The 19260-nt window shown below is 35.2% G+C and overlaps 1 protein-coding gene across 2 annotated transcripts; it reads right to left on the bottom strand.

Moving 5' to 3' along the window:
* Nucleotides 1-1461: 1461 nt before the first annotated feature.
* Nucleotides 1462-18155, bottom strand: tdrd5 (tudor domain containing 5). 2 transcript variants are annotated; one of them, XM_042749654.1, is made up of 17 exons: nt 17887-18155; nt 17432-17668; nt 15753-16184; nt 15497-15648; nt 15330-15413; nt 15188-15244; nt 14243-14411; nt 13962-14140; nt 12820-13034; nt 12500-12709; nt 12245-12311; nt 9721-9918; nt 9481-9624; nt 5971-6084; nt 5762-5902; nt 2671-2818; nt 1462-2565 (listed from the first exon to the last, which is right to left on the bottom strand). In XM_042749654.1, exons 2-17 carry the CDS (start codon nt 17658-17660, stop codon nt 2366-2368), a joined length of 2739 nt encoding a protein of 912 aa, XP_042605588.1. In that variant the 5' UTR covers nt 17661-17668; nt 17887-18155; the 3' UTR covers nt 1462-2365. The 2 variants fall into 2 exon arrangements, with proteins under 2 accessions (XP_042605588.1, XP_042605587.1); XM_042749653.1 differs by having other exon boundaries at nt 1464-2565; nt 15497-15651; nt 17887-18154.
* Nucleotides 18156-19260: the final 1105 nt, after the last annotated feature.

Here is a 19260-nt window from a genome sequence, read left to right as displayed (position 1 = left end):
ATGGAAATGCAATCGACCTACTACTTATGAATGTAATCATTTGTTTCTTTATCAATCATTTCAAATGATTTTGAAATGACTTTCACACTGAAGGAGGGTCCTTTTGACTCGAAGTCTTAATTATGCCATAAATATACAGAAATTATCACGAGTCATATCCATGAAATTGTCAAAATTATGATACAAAATAAAGTCAAAATGATGGCATAAAGTAAATTATTATAAATCAAAATTATGAAAAATTCATAAACTTTGAAAATAAAATTAAATTATGAAAATTTAATTCATGACAGGTCATAATTATGAGATAAAAGTCAGAAGCATTAAATTAAACAAAAAGGGCATTACGAGAAGTTATAATGACATAAATCGAAATGAATCGAAACTCTTATTAATAATAAGAAAAAAAATTCACCTAAACTGAGATAAGTCAATATTATGAGATGAAAAGTTGAAATTATGACAGCCAGACAAAAAGTCAGTTATGGGATAAGTCATAATTATGACAATGTTGATATTATGGCATGCTAAGTGATAATTATGAGAAGTCAGTTATGAGAAAGTCAAAATGAGATTCAACTGACGAGTCTAAATTTTGAGATAAAATAAAATTATGAGTTAATTTATAAAACGAAAAAGGCAATTATGGGATTAAAAAAAAGTCAATTGAGATGCAAGTTAAAATTGTGACACGCAATGTGACAATTTCATAATTTTGAGGAAAAAAATGATTTTTTTTTTGACAAGTTGAAATTGAGATACTAAGTCAAAATTATTAGAAAAACGTTTTAAAATCTCATAAAAATACTCATAAAAAATGATGAGTAATCAATGACTTTTTTAATCAGAATTTTTAATAAAATAGCCACTTATTAAAAAACTCATAATTGTGAGTTTAAATTCAGAAATGCGAGATTCAAAATAAATGTATTAATAAAATTAAATAAAATCTATTATTTAAATTAAAAAAAAATTCTGTCATACATGACAAAAAAAAAAAAAATTACAAAAAATTGTCTTCTCAATTATGACTTCTCAATTCTCAAATCAAGTTTTTGCCTAAAGTTTTTATGCCATATTGATTTGTCAGTTATAATTTACCAAAGCATGATTTCTTTAATTTTTAACAGAAATGGACATGAAAAGGCATAATCATGACAATCAAAATCGACCAAACCCTGATTTTTTATTTTTATTTATTTCTTTTATTTTTTTATTTGTGGCAGAAATGAGCTTCCATACTCAGAAAAATGTGTTTCTTCAATCAAACTTCATTATCTTAGAGTCCAATGCTTATTTGGTTTCGGCACCAAGCTTTAATTTAGTTTTTTTATTTTTGTTTTGTTATTTTTTGGTTCAATGGTTGTTTTTTTTATTTTAAATTGTATTTTTATTTTCTCGATGAATGATTGTTGTGATGTTTTTTGCTTTAATTGGACCAAACAAGGAAGAAGATTCAGGACCGGTGGAGCTCTACCAACCTGTACCCTTTCCTTGGCTCCACTGTTTGTGTGGCACATTATGGATGCACTTGGTTACACGACATCCTGTTTGAGTAATTTAATATCTCAACATGCTCAGTGGAGCAACAATCCTCCCACGGAGGACTAAATATTCCAAAAGGCAGAAAACCAGTGGGTGGAATTGATCGAAGGTACATAAAAGAAAACAAAACGGTGTTGGGATACCACTGATTGAATTTTGTACACTGCAGCACGTTTTATAAACAATCCAGTAAAACTAGAAAACACTAGTCACGGAAAGATGAACAGCGCATCGGTAGCATGTCCACATGTGTATGAAATCGTATCAAGCTGGTAACGGAAAACAAACTTTGACATCGTCTTGCCTTTGCAGATCAGGAGTGGCTAATTGTTTGCGAGAACAAGTCCCAGAAAAGCGGTTCAAGTCAGAAAATTTGTGCTCAAACACAAGGACTCCAAAAAGTATTCAGTTTTGTTATACCTAAAAATGATATTAGATGCAAAACAGACACAATTAGACAATTTTCAGTGTATCATCCTCTTTTTTTATAAAACCTTTTGGTTCTTGATAAAAGAAAAAATCTAAATCGAACACCGAACAAGCAACTTAATAACAAATAAAACAAACAAATTGCAAGTTTGGTCCATAGAGAAAACGCAAAACTTCAGCACTGTACATGCAAATACATAAAAATAAAGAATAGCGTGCTACTGGAGAGACATTGTGCTAAAAAGAATAAGAACTGTATCCACTTTGACCTGCCCTCTGCTGCTTTTCTTATATATCATTTGATATATTTCTGGGATGTTGCAGCCAAAGAAACGAAAGAACAAAAGTTATTGAACATGACAAAAGTACAAAACGCACCAATTGTGGCTGGTCAAGCTATGTAATTGGAGCGCCAGTGTAGGATGCTGGCTCCGGCGGACAGGCGCGCAGCTGGTCTCAGAGCTAGCGGAGATGTGTGGTGCTGGAACAGAGGGTTTGGAACTGGTCCCAGATGACCTGGACTGCCGAATAACTGCATCATAAAGTGGGAGAGCGGGGGCTGGACCAGATTAACAGGTACACCTGGAAAAACTAGGAAAACTCATGTTGTCAAAGCAAACAAAGTTGATTTGGATTTCATATGACAATTTTTTGAGGAAGTAAGATATTTCTTATTGTGGCATTGATGTGCTGTACCTGGATAGCCGGAGCTGATCCTGATGGGGTCAGGGGTGTGAGGGCTAGTGCATGCGGTTGAGATGGGCTTTGGTTCAACTGGAGATGCACACATCTGCGGTTCACATACTGCTGCTTGGACAGGTAGAGGATTAGGCACAGTCTCTGGCTATGTGAAAAAAACATGGAGAAAAAAAGAAATAATAACCTTGATGTGACCACGTAGATCATTTAATTTGCTTTAGAAATGTTCAAAGGGATAGTTCAGCCAAAAATGAAAATTTTGTCATTAATTACTCACGCTCTTGTCGTTCCAAACCCGTAAGACCTTCGTTCATCTTCGGAACACAAATTAAGATATTTTTGATGAAATCCTAGAGCTTTCTGACCCTCCATAGACAGCAAGGCAACTGACGTGTTCAAAGCCCAGAAAGGTAGAAAGAACATCGTTAAAATAGTCCATGTGAAATCAGGGGTTCAATCTTAATGTTACGAAGCTACGAGAATAATTTTTGTGTGCAAAGAAAAAAAAAAAAAAAACAATTGGTCAATTGGCTATTTTTGAAGGCTTGATTGTGTTTATGGGGTGAACTGTAACGCACTCTAGCTTCGTATTTAAAAAAAGATGAGCGAAGGTCTTGAGGGTGAGTAATTAATAAGCTACTTTTCAGTTTTGGGTGAACCATCCCTTTAAAGTATTGCCTTAATTGAAAGCTTAAGTGAGTAATTATCATCCATGTAGAGTCACTAAAGAGACCAACAATTGGAGGGAGAAAAAATCTAAATCAAGCAGGTTTTCGTCTGTCATTGATGAAACAATCAAATAAACAAACAACATTACATATTAATTAATATTAGACATTAAAATTATTTCAAGCAAACATTTTAAGGTAAAAATTACACACTTTAGCCACTGTAAAAAAGTAATACTACATACATTACTATAATACTATAAACAAATGTTACCTATGTTCACATAGAAAATGTTATTTTTAAAAAATTGTTTACAGAAATACCTCAGTTTTTAAGGGTCTGGATTAATCAAATGTCTTAGATGTCTCTGCATATTTTAGCAAGGATTTTTGTAAATATAGTTGAAAAAAATGTAAATAAACATTATTATATATTAATATTAGACATTACTGTTAATTTAAGCAAGTATAAAAATGTATACAATTTTAATATACATATATGTATAACGATAATTTTTTTTGTTATGTTTAGTTCTGTGAGTGGCTTTTGGTTCGGTACGCATTACGAACCGAATGATTCGTTGGACTAATCCCATTACATTTGGTAAATAAAAGAGCTTAAAGAGTATGAAATATAATGTTCTCAGTGCCACTGTGCTCAAAAAGAGCCCAAACCACGTAACCAGCATCGTGCTGTGCCAGTTGCGCCAGTGGCGTTGTGGATGGCCCTGCGATAACCTCCCCTTGCTGAGTTGCATCGAAAGACGATGATCTTGTATCGACGATAGCCAGAGATACGGTCAAAAACACCAATTATTGGCAATACTAAAAGGATCTGGCATTTCTAATTAATGTAGGCCTGTTACATTCTTATTTTACTAGGCCTATTATTATTATGAAGTTACTTTCATTATTAAATTAAGATTACAATTAATTTGTTAAAAATTAACTGATGCGCTGCGAGGATAACAAAAAGCTTAATAATCTTCGATTAAAATGCTTTTAAAACAGGTCTATTATACAATGAATTATAGACCTATAATTAAAATATTAACACTGCAGTCATCAATAAAAATTGAATTGTTTCTTTGGTGATATACATTGGCTCGCCTTCATGGTTTGAATTTAATTTTGTGAACCGTTACACCCTTATATATATTCTGTAGGGCCCTATGAAATCCGTTTTATTTTTTCCCAAATTCCGTTTTTTTTTTTTCAAATACCGTTTTTTCCGTTTTCATTTTTCTCGACTCCTTCTTAATTGATAAAATAAATTTTAATTAATCAATAAGCATGTCTAATTAATTAAAATCATGAAACTTATACATTTTCACATAAATTTATTAAAAGTTTAACAAAAATTACATGCTTAGGGTCCTATGAAATGTTTTATTGTTTTATTGTTGCATAATTCTGTGTTTTAGCATGTGTAATTATTCAAATGCATAAAAACAATGTAATTTATTCAATTTTTCTTAAAATAGCCTTATGAAATGTTTTTTTTTCCCCTCACAAATTCTTTTGTGTATTTACATTTTTCTGGTTATCAAATGAAGGCATAAAACATTAATTTAATTTATCTTTTAATTATTGAAAATTAAGCAAACTTTATTTTTAGGTAAACAAAGGGGATTTACTATTAAAACGCAACCGCGCCTCTGCGATATTCATTAACAGAGACACGCAGAACATGCAGGATTCATATTTAAATCGACTTTTACGGCTTAATATTTACAGACACTAGTCCTTATCGCGATTTGATTTAAGTGTAATGACCTACTTTTTATTAATTCATTCAAAATTTGACAAATTCCGTGACATTCCGCATTAAACTGTAAATTCCGTTTTTATGACTGGATTCCGTGATTCCATCCGCATTTTCCGCATCGCGGAAATCATAGAGCCCTATATACTGTATTTCAGCAAGTATTTTAAAATAAAAAATTAGACACTCCAGCTTTAAAAGAAACAGCAACTGCTATGCTAGATTCTGTGATTTCATCCTGCAAATAGCTGAAAATGACTATTGCATGTCTCTTGTAGAAACTTGCCTTTTCTCATGAACCGTTCTGTTAAATGATTAAATAGATGAACCTCTGTGGAGAGGCTAATTAACATTCTCATCTAATCACCACACAATTAAGCTCAACTGCCTCCCAAAGGGCTCAGCGGGAGAACGTGGATGTAAAGGGGAGCAATACGTCAGGAGATTAAATCTCCAGACACACAGCACTTCATGTCATTCTGAGCGATGACTGTGTGCTAAACGCTGTGAGGAATGTAAGTCTGAAGCTTGGAGCTTCATTCATGAGCACTGCGATCAGATTTTACCTCAGGCTTTACCTCTTTTTCCTGTCAAATATTTGTGACACTCCAAAGCGGTCATGTCATGCATATTGTGGATGAGCTGGCATCCTTACTTTCGATTCGTCTTCGGTATTGACATCAGGTTCTAGTTTCGTCTTATCTGTTTCGTCCTCTGCTGTCCATCCCTGATCCCATTCACTGCAGCATAATGAGTCTTCAGCCTGTGGAGCCTCAGATGGATTTACTTTCCCACTCTGAAAGGAAATATGAGGTTTAAAGAAATTAATCCAAAATATTATTGTATATATGTAATTCGACTCACTTTAGCAGCAGTGTTGACGTCAGGAACATTTATAAACTCAAGGGCAGGAATGTCGAGGGTTGAGTCCACATTTATGGAGGAAAAGTTAGTTTCTCCATTTTCAGAGCTGGAAACCTGCAATAAACAAACCAGAGTGAATGAACACTTGCTGACTACTTTACTCTTTTGGTTGGTTACCCACAAACTTTATTATAAAACTATCACAATATAATACAATGTTTTATACAATAAAATATTACTAATAAAAATAATTGCACAATACAGTTTCATTGCCTGTAAAAATATATATATTGTCTGTAAATTTTCTCAAAAAAATTATTTTAAACCCATGGAAAACAACATTTTATCAGTTAACAACAAACTTTCTCTTTTTTTCCCCACATATAATACTACGCATTTAAATGATTATTATATAATATATATGCAAAAAAGTGTGTGTGTATGTGTGTGTATATATATATATATTAGTGCTGTCGCATCCAAAATAAAAGTCTTTGTTCAAATAATGTGTGTTTATGTATATATAAATACAAAACACATGCATGTATATATTTAAGAAAAATATGTAATGTTTATATATTAAATATATTTATATATAAATATATACATATTCAAAATATATACTGTATGTGTGTGTATTTGTGTATACATAATAAATATACACAGTACACACATATATTGAGTAAACAAAAACTTTTATTTTGGATGCGATTAATTGCGATTAATCCTTTGACAGAATAATATAGTAGCATTTGGACCAATCAGACACACACTTGTTCATTAGATTTAACAGATCAATTATTCATTAGATTAACAATCAATCACAGACCCCTCAACCAACACCAGACTCGTGCCTATATGTCCGTGAACGATCTCTAGGCTAGGACACCTCAGCCAGATCAGATAAACTTTACAACCTAAAAGTATGTAGAGGGAATCTTCCTCCCTACTCAGTTATCTCTAAAACAGACACATACTGTTATAGAAAATGACTTATTTTATTATTATTTTATAGACAGATTTTTCTCTGACTTTCTTATAATGCATATCCCCAGGTCTTTGTGTATGATTACTACCTCCTTGTATAGGGTCTTGTGTATTGTATACCGTTTCATGCATGCTTATATGATAGATCACTAGTTAATGTAAACTCACCTATACCATGTTTGGTCTCTATGTATTCGTCTTTGGATGATCTAATTGAGAGTGTATATTATATGTTTATACCTATTCAACATATTAGTGTTCTAAGAATCTTGAGTAGTCTTTGCATTAACGTCCAATCCAGTTACATATGCAAATGACCATGTTCGGAGACAAAGAGTCATAAACTTTCCCTTGAGAAGTGCAAGTCACCATCGGCTCTTTGACTCCCGAGAGGTGTGACCTCCACAGAACTTAAAAGGCCTCACTTCAGTGACCCGCCTCGCTTTTTAGTCTCTTCACTCGTCTCTCATCAGCCTTCCCATCTTCTGGTTGCTAAGTCCCAGAGCCGGCGCAGCCGCGCCTGGCAGGCTTCAACACAGTTCAGTCTGTGGTACGTTTAGATCCTAAGAGGATGGGGATGTTGAGCTAGAACTCTTCTGGACCCCCTAAGTTTGGCACCAGGCTGTGGCCTCATCATTTCAGCTGTCGTCTCTAGAGCTCTGCACTCTTCTCTTTTCAATTTCCACCTGGGAAGAAACTCCCAATCCACACCGAGTCAGAACATTGTTGGCATTCATCACTCTTCAAACCCAGAAGAACGTGATCGCAAGTCCAGACCTGGAAACCATCAAGACTTTCATCCGAGACTGCATCCGGACACTCGTCAACGACCAAGGCAATGCAAGTATCGTACATTTAACTAAACGAAACAGAGGTTTAGTATAAGCTGTAGACCCCGATATAAACGGTGCTGATGGTTTTACTCAGGTGGTTAACTGACTTTTCAATGCTTCATTCTCTGGTTTTCCTAATGGTTTCATCCATCAAGACTCATTTCCCCTTTCTCCATGTATGAGTGATTGTATGTTTGTTTGTTTAGATTTAGTTACGCGTGTTAGCGTCTAGTTAATAAAACTTTGGTGCACAAATTACATGAGTTTTTGGTCCAGCTTGTGAAAAATGTCTAGCCTTAAAAGTTTTTTTCAGAGGCCAGACGCGAAGGAGGATACTGAATCAGGAACGCCTGAAGCCTCAGATGTCCAAAGCCAGACAGCTCCGCCACCACCGGAGAAAAAGCCGAAGTGTAGGGCGTATCGGTCGGAATGGAGTGACAAGTTCCCATGGCTAAGATGTGAGGTAGTTGATGGTAACGAAAAAATGTTCAATTGTTCGTGCTGCGAAAAGGCAGGACGACGCAACGGATTCACAAGAGGGTCGAATAATTTGAGAATGTCTGCTCTCATTGAACATAGTCAGAGCAATGACCATGTTTTAGTAAAAAACAATTGGTTGATTGACGCCAATCGGACGTTCATGTTTTTTTTCCGTCTATTTGAAAGTTAGGCTAATAAACATGTTGCATATACGCCATGATTATGTCTTTTTTTTAAGTTACATAAACTGCTTTCAGTTTTCCTCAACTTGACTAATTAAGAGGCGATATTTGACCGGCATATCATCAAAATGTCCGGAAAACGAAACCTCTGCCGGTCACTTTGACCGGCACCATTTTTTTCTAGCGGAAACTCTCTCTATATATATATATTCACAAGCAAGGAAAACAAATAGAATTTACTATAGGCTAGATTTCACATTCTATAACGTTCTCAATATGATGCTACGTTTATGGCAGATTTGTACTATATTTAAAGTCTACATTATCAAGTGATTAGTGTACATTTCAGCAATTCATTAACAGACACCTTGTATATGAATTTGCTTAACTACATAGGGATATGCAAGATAATTCCTTTTGTAAAACTCACAAAATCTGCATCCGAGTCACTTTGTGAGCAAAACCTAATGTATGCCACTTAAAGGGATAGTTCACCCAAAAATAAAAATGACCCCATGATTCACTCAACCTCAAGCCATCCTAGGAGTACATGACTTTCAGAGGAATACAATCAGAGTTATATTAAAAAATGAAGTTATAGATTACGGTTTATAAAATATGGACATTTTTCTTACAAAATATAGATTTGCTTCAGAAGGCCTTTATAAACCCTCCAGAGCCATGTGGAGCACTTTTTATGATGGATGGACGCACTTTATTGGGCCTCAAAATCTTGACCCTCATTCACTGCCATAATAAAGCTCAGAAGAATCAAGACATTTTTTTAAATAAACTCATATTCATATACACCTAGGATGGCTTGAGGGCGAGTAAATCATGGGGTAATTTTGGGTGAACTATCCCTTTAAAAACCCGAGCTCCCAAACACCCATAAGATCCAGTGCTGCTCACTGTCATTCGGCCCAGTCGAACAGCACTGAAATTTCACAGAGCTAACTGACAGAGCTTCACTGGCTTATGGCCCATCAGTGCTGTATCATGATGCTGGATTTGTAGATTAAAGATACCGTTTGAGAGGAGCTCAGAGAACCATTTCCCTGAAAACAGATCTGGGTTTCTAGAAAAGACGTGGATGGTGAGAGACACTCCTTTACTTCCTCAAGCTGATCATCTCCAAAATAAGACGTCACTGGGTTGAACTTCTCTGACACCTAAAAAGCCAAACAAGAAGAAACCAGCAAACACTGAAGAACAGATTCTTACAGGGTTTTACACAAGTGGGTTTAAATTAAGATTTGAACCCAGACCAATCCATAAGCGGTAACGGAGGGAATGGCGTGGCCCTCTTTCTGTAGGGCGAGGTGAATGTAAACATCCTCCTCCGTGTTTGTGTCGCACAGGAAGAGCAACAGGAAGTCCTCCTGGTAGCTGTGGATGGCGGCCACCAGCGTGCGCTCACAGCACATCCTCTGGAAAGCGTTGATCGCACTCTGAGTCCAAATGCTCTGAGAGAAAAAAAGACAGAAGGAAAATGTGAAGAAAAAGAAAATAACTAGTGCGACATAATGAGTAATAAACAACCAAAAGCTGGTTCTCCATCTGCTGCATGGAAAACCAGCATACAACACAAAAAGTGTAGTTGAATTTATTAATAATTGACAGATTTAGGGGTTAACGGTTTGAATCAGCCTAATGAATCACTTGCTCAGAATCAATTCATTCAGAGTTTACTAAATCAATATCTGATTCGCTTACTGAACTGTAAGTCTTCATTGCTGTGACATAAGAAGCCTTAAAGCCTTATGGCTTGCATTGAAAAAAAAAATTACAGGTGCATCTCAAATTAGAATGTCGTGGAAAAGTTCATTTATTTCAGTAATTCACCTCAAACTGTGAAACTCAGTAATTCAATGCACACAGACTGAAGTAGTTTAAGTCTTCAGTTCTTTTAATTGTGATGATTTTGGCTCACATTTAACAAAAACCCACCAATTCACTATCTCAACAAATTATAATACTTCATAAGACCAATAAAAAAAAAAAATTAAAAAAAAAACATTTTTAGTGAACTGTTTGCCTTCTGGAAAGTATGTTCATTTACTGTACATGTACTCAATACTTGGTAGGGGCTCCTTTTGCTTTAATTACTGCCTCAATTCGGCGTGGCATGGAGGTGATCAGTTTGTGGCACTGCTGAGGTGGTATGGAAGCCCAGGTTTCTTTGACAGTGGCCTTCAGCTCATCTGCATTTTTTGGTCTCTTGTTTCTCATTTTCCTCTTGACAAAACTTCAGATTCTCTTTGGGGTTCAGGTCTGGTGAGTTTGCTGGCCAGTCAAGCACACCAACACCATGGTCATTTAACCAACTTTTGGTGCTTTTGGCCGTGTGGGCAGGTGCCAAATCCTGCTGGAAAATGAAATCAGCATCTTCAAAAAGCTGGTCAGCAGAAGGATCATGAAGTGCTCCAAAATTTCTTGGTAAACGGTTGCAGTGACTTTGGTTTTCAAAAAATACAATGGACCAACACCAGCAGATGACGTTGCACCCCAAATCATCACAGAGTGTGGAAACTTAACACTGGACTTCAAGAAACTTGGACTATGAGCTTCTCCACCCTTCCTCCAGACTCTAGGACCTTGGTTTTCAAATGAAATACAAAACTTGCTCTCATCTGAAAAGAGGACTTTGGACCACTGGGCAACAGTTCTTCTCCTTAGCCCAGGTAAGGAGATGTTGTCTGTGGTTCAGGAGTGACTTAACAAGAGGAATATGACAACTGTAGCCAAATTCCTTGACACGTCTGTGTGTGGTGGCTCTTGATGCCTTGACCCCAGCCTCAGTCCATTCCTTGAGAAGTTCACTCAAATTCTTGAATCGATTTTGCTTGACAATCCTCATAAGGTTGCGGTTCTCTCGGTTGGTTGTGCATCTTTTTCTTCCACACTTTTTCCTTCCACTCAACTTTGTTAACATGCTTGGATACAGCACTCTGTGAACAGCCACCTTCTTTGGCAATGAATGTTTGTGGCTTACCCTCCTTGTGAAGGGTGTCAATGATTGTCTTCTGGACAAATGTCAGATCAAGCAGGTCTTCCCCATGATTGTGTAGCCTAGTGAACCAACCTGAGAGACCATTTTGAAGGCTCAGGAAACCTTTGCAGGTGTTTTGAGTTGATTAGCTGATTGGCATGTCACCATATTATAATTTGTTGAGAGAGTGAATAGGTGGGTTTTTGTTAAATGTGAGCCAAAATCATCACAATTAAAAGAAACAAAGACTTAAACTACTTCAGTCTGTGTGCACTGAATTTTTTTAATACACGAGTTTCACAATTTGAGTTGAATTACTGAAATAAATAAACTTTTCCACGATATTCTAATTTGAGATGCACCTGTATGTAGAACAGACAGAATAGATCATTTAGATAAAAAAATGAATAAATAAAAATAAAAATTTTATTTATTACATTTGTGTCATTGCAATCAATTTTGCTTGAAAATAAGGACCAAGTAAAAATCCATGAAAAAACTGTATCAAATATAAATCATAATACATCAAAATTAAGAATGTTGTGATGTTTGTGATTTTTCTCTTATATTACCCACCCTTAATAGAATATTTTTATACAAGTAATAGTTCACCCAAACTGAAAATATTGTGACAATTTACTCAAGCTGTTTTATTAATAAAGGTGTTTTATTGCAATCAACATAACTTTCAATGAAAAAAAAAAATCTTAATATCCAATTTTATTCCAAGGCAACATTTTTAATTTTACTTTAACAAATGGTTTTTGATAGTTTAACTTAACAATAACAACACTGCTTACCGTGATGGGCCGAACTCCAGCTAACATTGCAGGGACAGCCTGAGCCGGAAGATCAGCATAACAAGCTCTGGAAAGATTTTGAGAGTATACAAAGCAGCAGAGACACAAAAATATATTCCCTAAACAAATTCAACAACTTTAATTCATGGTGCAATACTAATAATTATAAAACAAAACCTCAGGTAATCATTTACATAAAATTAAGTTTAGGTTTAAACAACACTTTCATTGTTTTATAACAATTTATAAACTTACTTTAGAAACCGGAGGCTGTTTCGTTCCACTTTTGTGATGTCTCCGAAGTCAACATAGTACACCTTTACTTCAGTATCACTGAAGAGCTCGTGGATCACAACCCGGTAGAACCACATGTCTCTGGGGGCCACACAGCACACCTGACCCGGCCGCACATACGCATCAGGCAGCCGGTATCTCTCTGTCACATCTGGGTAAGAGTAACAGCTCCTGGAAACAAGTATTAGTCATGTTCGGAATGACATACTACTCAATCCCAGCACAAATAGTTATGAAATTAATCAGTGACAATTCAACATACAACGTAATAAGTGAGATACCTCATTTCAATCATCATGTTCTCCAGGGCTCTGGCCTCCTTGTTCTGGCTGAAGCGGATGTAGAAGTGGCTGGGAGACTCCGTCTGCTCCACCAGGACAGGCACCAGCTCTCTCTCCCTCCTGCGAGCCGGGGGCTTCAGCTTCTGGCAGCGCACTGCGTCTGGAGGAACCGCTGAAACTCGACTCACCACCAGCTCTGGGAAAAGATCTGCCATCTACGACAAACACATTATACTCTTATGATGTTTAGAATTATGTGTGTTTTTATATACATATATATTAGTGCTGTCAAACGATTAATCACAGCCAAAATAAGTTTTTGTTTACACAATGTGTACTGTGTATATTTATTATGTATAAATACACACATACAGTATATATTTCAGAAACATATGTTGTTATATATTAAATATATTTATTTATAATAAATTATATGAATATCAATGTAGTCATGTAAATATTTTCAAAATATACACTGTATGTGTGTATTTCTATATACATATTAAATATACAAAGAACACACACATATATTATTCAAACAAAAATTGATTTTGGATGTGATTAATCACATTTATACACACACACACACAGTGCTGGCCAAAATTATTAGAACACTAGTATTTCCAGGTAGAAAAAAAATAAAAAATAAAATAAAAAAAAGGTACACTTCCAATCCTCTATTTTCATGCAATCATTTTGTACTTAATATACTAAAAATGATTCTTTAGTACTATTGGGACACCATGAATATGAACTAAAATGCGCTTTTAACATAAAAATTACTACCTAAAAATTATTTAGTTACCACTTGTTGTACACTTGAACCCATCTTTCATAGACTAGTACACTCAAGTGTACTACAAGTGGTGACTAAATGCAGTTTTTAAATATAGAGATAGTCTGTTAAAAGCGCATTTTAGTTCATATTCACGTTGTCCCAAAAGAGCACAGTTGAGTACACTTAGTTGATCTTAAGTTTATCTTAAGAAAGAACTAAAGAATCATTATGTTCCATTATATGTAGTATTAATAATGTAGTGGTAATAATGCCTTTTTATACATGAATACCACGCAACTTTACTAAAGTACATTTTGTTAGGTTCCTTAGGAATGATAATGGATTATCAATAATGAATCTTAACCTGATGGATGGTTTTATTGGTGATTCTGAGCTCAGTCTTGGACTCTTGGGTGTCTGTGTATTGCTCCACCTCTTCGCGCTCCCATGCAGACTCGGCACAGCTGAAATAATAGGCTTTGCTGGAGGGATTCTGGGATTCAGTCGTCAGACTGGATGTGGTGCCGTGACCCGGGGATAATTCTGCCAAAGAAATAGATCACAATCAAAGTTTCATTAAAGATGATCAATAACCTAGGAGCACTCATTTGTCTTTTCAAATCAATATGACATGAAGCTAAGTACCAGGTTCAGTGGGTTGTATGTCATTTGGTTTGAACTCCACAACCATCCATTGGTTTTCACTTTTGTCAGCACATTTTTGGATGGACAATGTGTCACTCAAAGCCCCAACCATTTCCGTCACGCTCAGAAAGCCATACTGGCTCACCGGCAACTCCTCACCATACATTCGCTAACATCCAAAAACAGATCATAAGTTAGAAAAGCTCACTGGCACCATCTAGAAACTCTAGAAAAAATATTGCTGTGGATATGATGTTTTAATTTTCACTTAGTGATGCAATATTCCAACCATCATCGAGGCTTATTTTGCGTGACCTCGACATACGACTACATTATACCTTACAGTTTCAACACAAAATCTATGGAAGCTTGTTTTTGTCACAGTATAAAAAAATAATAATAAAAAGGTAATTGCCTAATCTCACAATTCTGAGTTAATATCTCACAATTCTGACTTTTTTCCTCCATCTCAATATAAACTCAGAATTGGGAAAAAAAAAGTCAGATTTACGAAATGTAAGCTTACAATTGCGAGAAAAATAGTGACTTTTCTCAAATTGTAAGAAAAGTCACAATTACCTTTTTTTATTCTATGGCAGGGAAACAACCGAATCGCAAGATGTAAATTCAGAATTCTGAGAACAAAAAAGTCAGAACTACGAGTTACAAACTCAGATTGCGATAAAGAAATTTTGATAAATAGTGAGAAAAATGTCAGAATTGTAAGATATAAACACAATTCAAAAATTTTGGAATTTTGAGATAAAAAGTAACAATTAACTTTTTTTTTTTTCCATGGCGACAACAGGCTTCCATGAAAATAAAAAAAAAAAGATGCAAAAACGTACAAAATAGGCTTAATTTTCTGTAGGTAGAACACATTTTCGTATTTTCTTCTTCAGATATGAACTCGGATATGGTCTTGACAGGCTTGTGAGAGAATACCTTGTATTCTGTGGGAAGATTGTGAATGGATATCCCACTGCCATTTTCAGCAACAACCTGAAAAAATATCCATATCTCAAAAATAAGCCAAGGTGAAAAGATGAGACAAGAAAGGCTGAGTTTTAAAGCGGTTATGTCTGACCTTCCGTAGCTTATCTTTCAGCTCGTGGCTGACGGTGCCAGCGGTGCCCTTCTCGAGGATCTGCTGTCTGAGCTCCTCCTCAAGCTGTAAGAAGATTTACCTTGCAGTATTGATTTATATATAGCACAACATGAAATATCACCCTGATTGCATACAAATATCCAAACCTTAAAAATAGTTTCTTCAAAAGAGTGCTCTGCCTTCACAGGCTCCGGTTTAGGAACAGCAGGGGGGGACTGCGAATCTTGCTTGTTCCTCTCAGGCGGCGAAGCTGCTTTAGGACTGACTGGCTTCTGTTTTGCCACCAAAGGAGATGCCACTGCTGAGTAATCATGATGGAAAAGACATAAATAATCGATCGGAACCAAAACTAAAGCATGATATCAACCTCTCTCTCTAGAAATTACATTATCATATACATACTTGGCTTAGAAAGATTTGTCATCAGATGTTTGATCTGATTTTGTGGCATTATAGCATTCCTCAGCAGCAGTTGCGAGCCTGTGCGACTCTGCTGCATGATTAAGAAATCTGTGGCAGCCGCCAGCATCTCGGAAATGGAGTAGAAGCCATACTGCATGATGTTGAGCGGCTTTCCGAACTGCGCCATATACCTAGACTCCAGTTCTGATAATCTGACCGGCCCATGAGATAGTAACTGTTTTAGCTGGCTACGCAGTTGAGCGGGCAGAGTGGGTTTTGATTGGCCACGGCGAGGGAGAATAACGGGCTGGTTCCGTGGGTAAGAGATGTGGAAGTTTCCTGGGGTTCCCCTCCGAATGTTGGCTTTGGTTTTGGGGTCACGTTGCTTAGCCACCAGCTCTTGGATGCCTTTGGTGCTCTCATCTACAACGGCTGCAAAGAGAAAAAAAATTAATAAACATAATAGTTCTAAAGGCCCTGATATACCTCAAGTGAAATCGAAGATGGTGTGACTTCATTTTTGATCATGCCAAAACACATTTCTTTAAGAGAGTTTGAAACAGCTTGCCAAAGCAAACTTTCTGGAAAAGTTTGCTCGGGCTGGTAGAAATGTACCATAAGATGTTTAGGACAACTTAGATTTTTCCCACACCAGTATGTGTTATTTTCCAGATGTGTTTGCAAAGTCAAAGTATATCGACATAAACTAAGGTAAATATTATTAGCTTTATTAATACTTCTATTCATTTAAATGTTATTTTATATTTGTTTACATCGTTTTTAGTCATTTTATTTCAGTTTGAGGTATTTTAGTACATCAATTTAAACTAAATAAAAATGGGAAATGTTACCTTGGCAACTAGCTAGAAATAATAACATCAGTTAACATCATTTTATATTTTAGTTAACACCAGTTTTTGTCATTTTATTTCAAGTAACGCCGTTTTTTATGGTTTTAGTTTAAACTATAACAACCCCGGTCCCACACACACACTTTTTGCACGTGCTATGTTTGAATAAATGCTGCATTTTTTCCAAACCTAATTACCTGAACCAAAAATATTCAGTATGAATACATGTACCATTACACCTCTAATTTTAACAGATATAAAGGCTAAATTAAGCTAACATCCTGATAAAAAAAATAAAATAAAATATATCAATCACCTTTTTCTTGCTGTAAAAATGGGCATGTCCATTTGTAAATTCTATGGGTCTAGCTTCCGGTCTCATCAGCTATTTTTAGCTGTACAATATTGAAAATTGGTGTGTCTTACCATATTATTTTAACGTATAATCTTAATTATGAACACACTGGTTTGTAGTGCAAACAGTTTTAGCATTTACTGCACGTTGTTATTCTTCTCGTTATTTCCCTATAGCGGCTAATGAACCGGAAGTCTCACCCATAGGCTTACTTCCACAGTAAAGAAAAAGGTGGATAGATAAAAATATTAATGACTCATCTTGCACCTGTGGGTGTGTCCAAATGTTTGTCCAATCAAATGTCCACTAGAATGAAAAAACCTCTTCCCCAATACCAACAGCTTATGACTAGCCATAGAATGTAGCAATTTAATGGTGTATTCAAGAAGTTTTAGCATGAATATGCAGAAAAGTCATTCTCTAAGCCATAAATATTGATTTACAAAAGGCATGAAATAGCCTACTAAAATCACCTTTTAAAATGATGCTGCCATCGAGGTGGTATTCCAAGTGCACAACATCCGGCATTTCCTTTACCATATCCAAAACATTTCTGAATCCCAGTAACCTGAGGGGCATGGGGAAGCCCAGCATGGTGTGGTAGTCTTTCTTGAGCTGCTCAGGGGTCAAACCATGCTTAGCAGAGACCAGAAGAGAGCGGACATCCTTCTTCAAACCCGTGAGGAGCTGATCTTGGGTCATCCTCACAGCTAAAAACACAAGTGGGACACAATTTACATACTTGATAGACGACAAAAACATGACAACAAATGTTATTCCACCATGATGTCAACACCCTAAACATAATTGTTGAATTGACAATACTGGTTTAACACAAAATGCAAGGGCTTACACACTTAACAGCCGGCTTTAAACGTTTATATCTTTGCATTTATATTATTAATGTGTTTTATTGACGAGAGATTACCTTTTGTACAAGATTAACGCGTTCTGTCGTTCCGTGGAGATCACGCGACAGGCCACGTTTTTTAAAAAAATGGGAATTTTACATCGCAGGTGCACGAGCGCGATTACTTCGATGGAAAGGACGTCAAAATATCCTCCGAGATTGATTATTTTTTTAAATACAGGAATGTATGCAGAAGTTCAGATGAAAGTGTGTTTTTCTTTAGCGTCTGTGTGGGGAGAAGCAGCAAATTTCCTGAGGCACGTGCTTTATCACATTCAATCAAGCTCCTCGTGCTGCTGACGCTGCACTTTCTGACTTTATTTACACACAGCTTCACAATGCTTTCTGATCTATACTTTTACTTTTTCTCATGCTTTTTTTTAACAAATAGTATAATTTTCCATTTTTCTTAAATACATGAAATAAAACGAATACAAATATATGCTACGAAACTACAAGGCCTAGCCTAAATGTGTAAGTGTTAAAAACATTTTTACATAGGCTACATGCATTAAGTTTATTATGAAAACAAAACAAAACAATAGCCTACTATACATGATAAAATTTGGCCATTTATATTTGAATATAAAGTGTTGTCCAAAACATAAACAAGCAACAACAACAACAACAACAACAAAAAAAAAAAAAAAAAAATATATATATATATATATATATATATATATATATATATATATATATATATATATATAGTCATACATATAAACAAACTTGGATACAGTACATTTTGCCAGCTTTATACGTTTATTAAAGAAAGTTTTGTATACATTTATAGATTTTAAGTGTTTATTGTTTAATTTTCTTGTTTCATAGTTTTAATCAAAATTTTAATTCTAAATCTATCTATCTATCTATCTATCTATCTATCTATCTATCTATCTATCTATCCATCCATCCAGCCATCCAGCCATCCATCCAAGTCAATATTAAGATAATAAACATGACCTTGGCATTAAACAAAGGTCTTAAAACAGAAAATAGAACATGAACTAATAATCTTTATCTTTCTTATTACTAAACTTAATAACAGTGTATATAAATGGTGTTTCACAAAACATTATGCTTTTCTTTTTTATTAAATGATATAATTTACCATTTACAACACTATAGGTGATGGTTAATGTTAAATAATTCTGGGTATAAATAACCCAAATAACCATTTTCTAAAAATGTTGAAATATTTAATTATATTTATTACATATTTACTAAAAAATGAATATTAAATAGATAGATAGATAGGTAGACAGATGATAGATAGATAGATAGATAGATAGATAGATAGATAGATAGATAGATAGATAGATAGATAGATAGATAGATAGTTCTTCAATCTAAATTCAAATCATTATTATGAATTAACATATTGAAGACATT

This window comes from Cyprinus carpio, chromosome B22 (genome assembly GCF_018340385.1).
Source record: "Cyprinus carpio isolate SPL01 chromosome B22, ASM1834038v1, whole genome shotgun sequence".
Taxonomy (NCBI): domain Eukaryota; kingdom Metazoa; phylum Chordata; class Actinopteri; order Cypriniformes; family Cyprinidae; genus Cyprinus; species Cyprinus carpio.
This window is presented reverse-complemented; position numbering and strand designations above follow the sequence as displayed.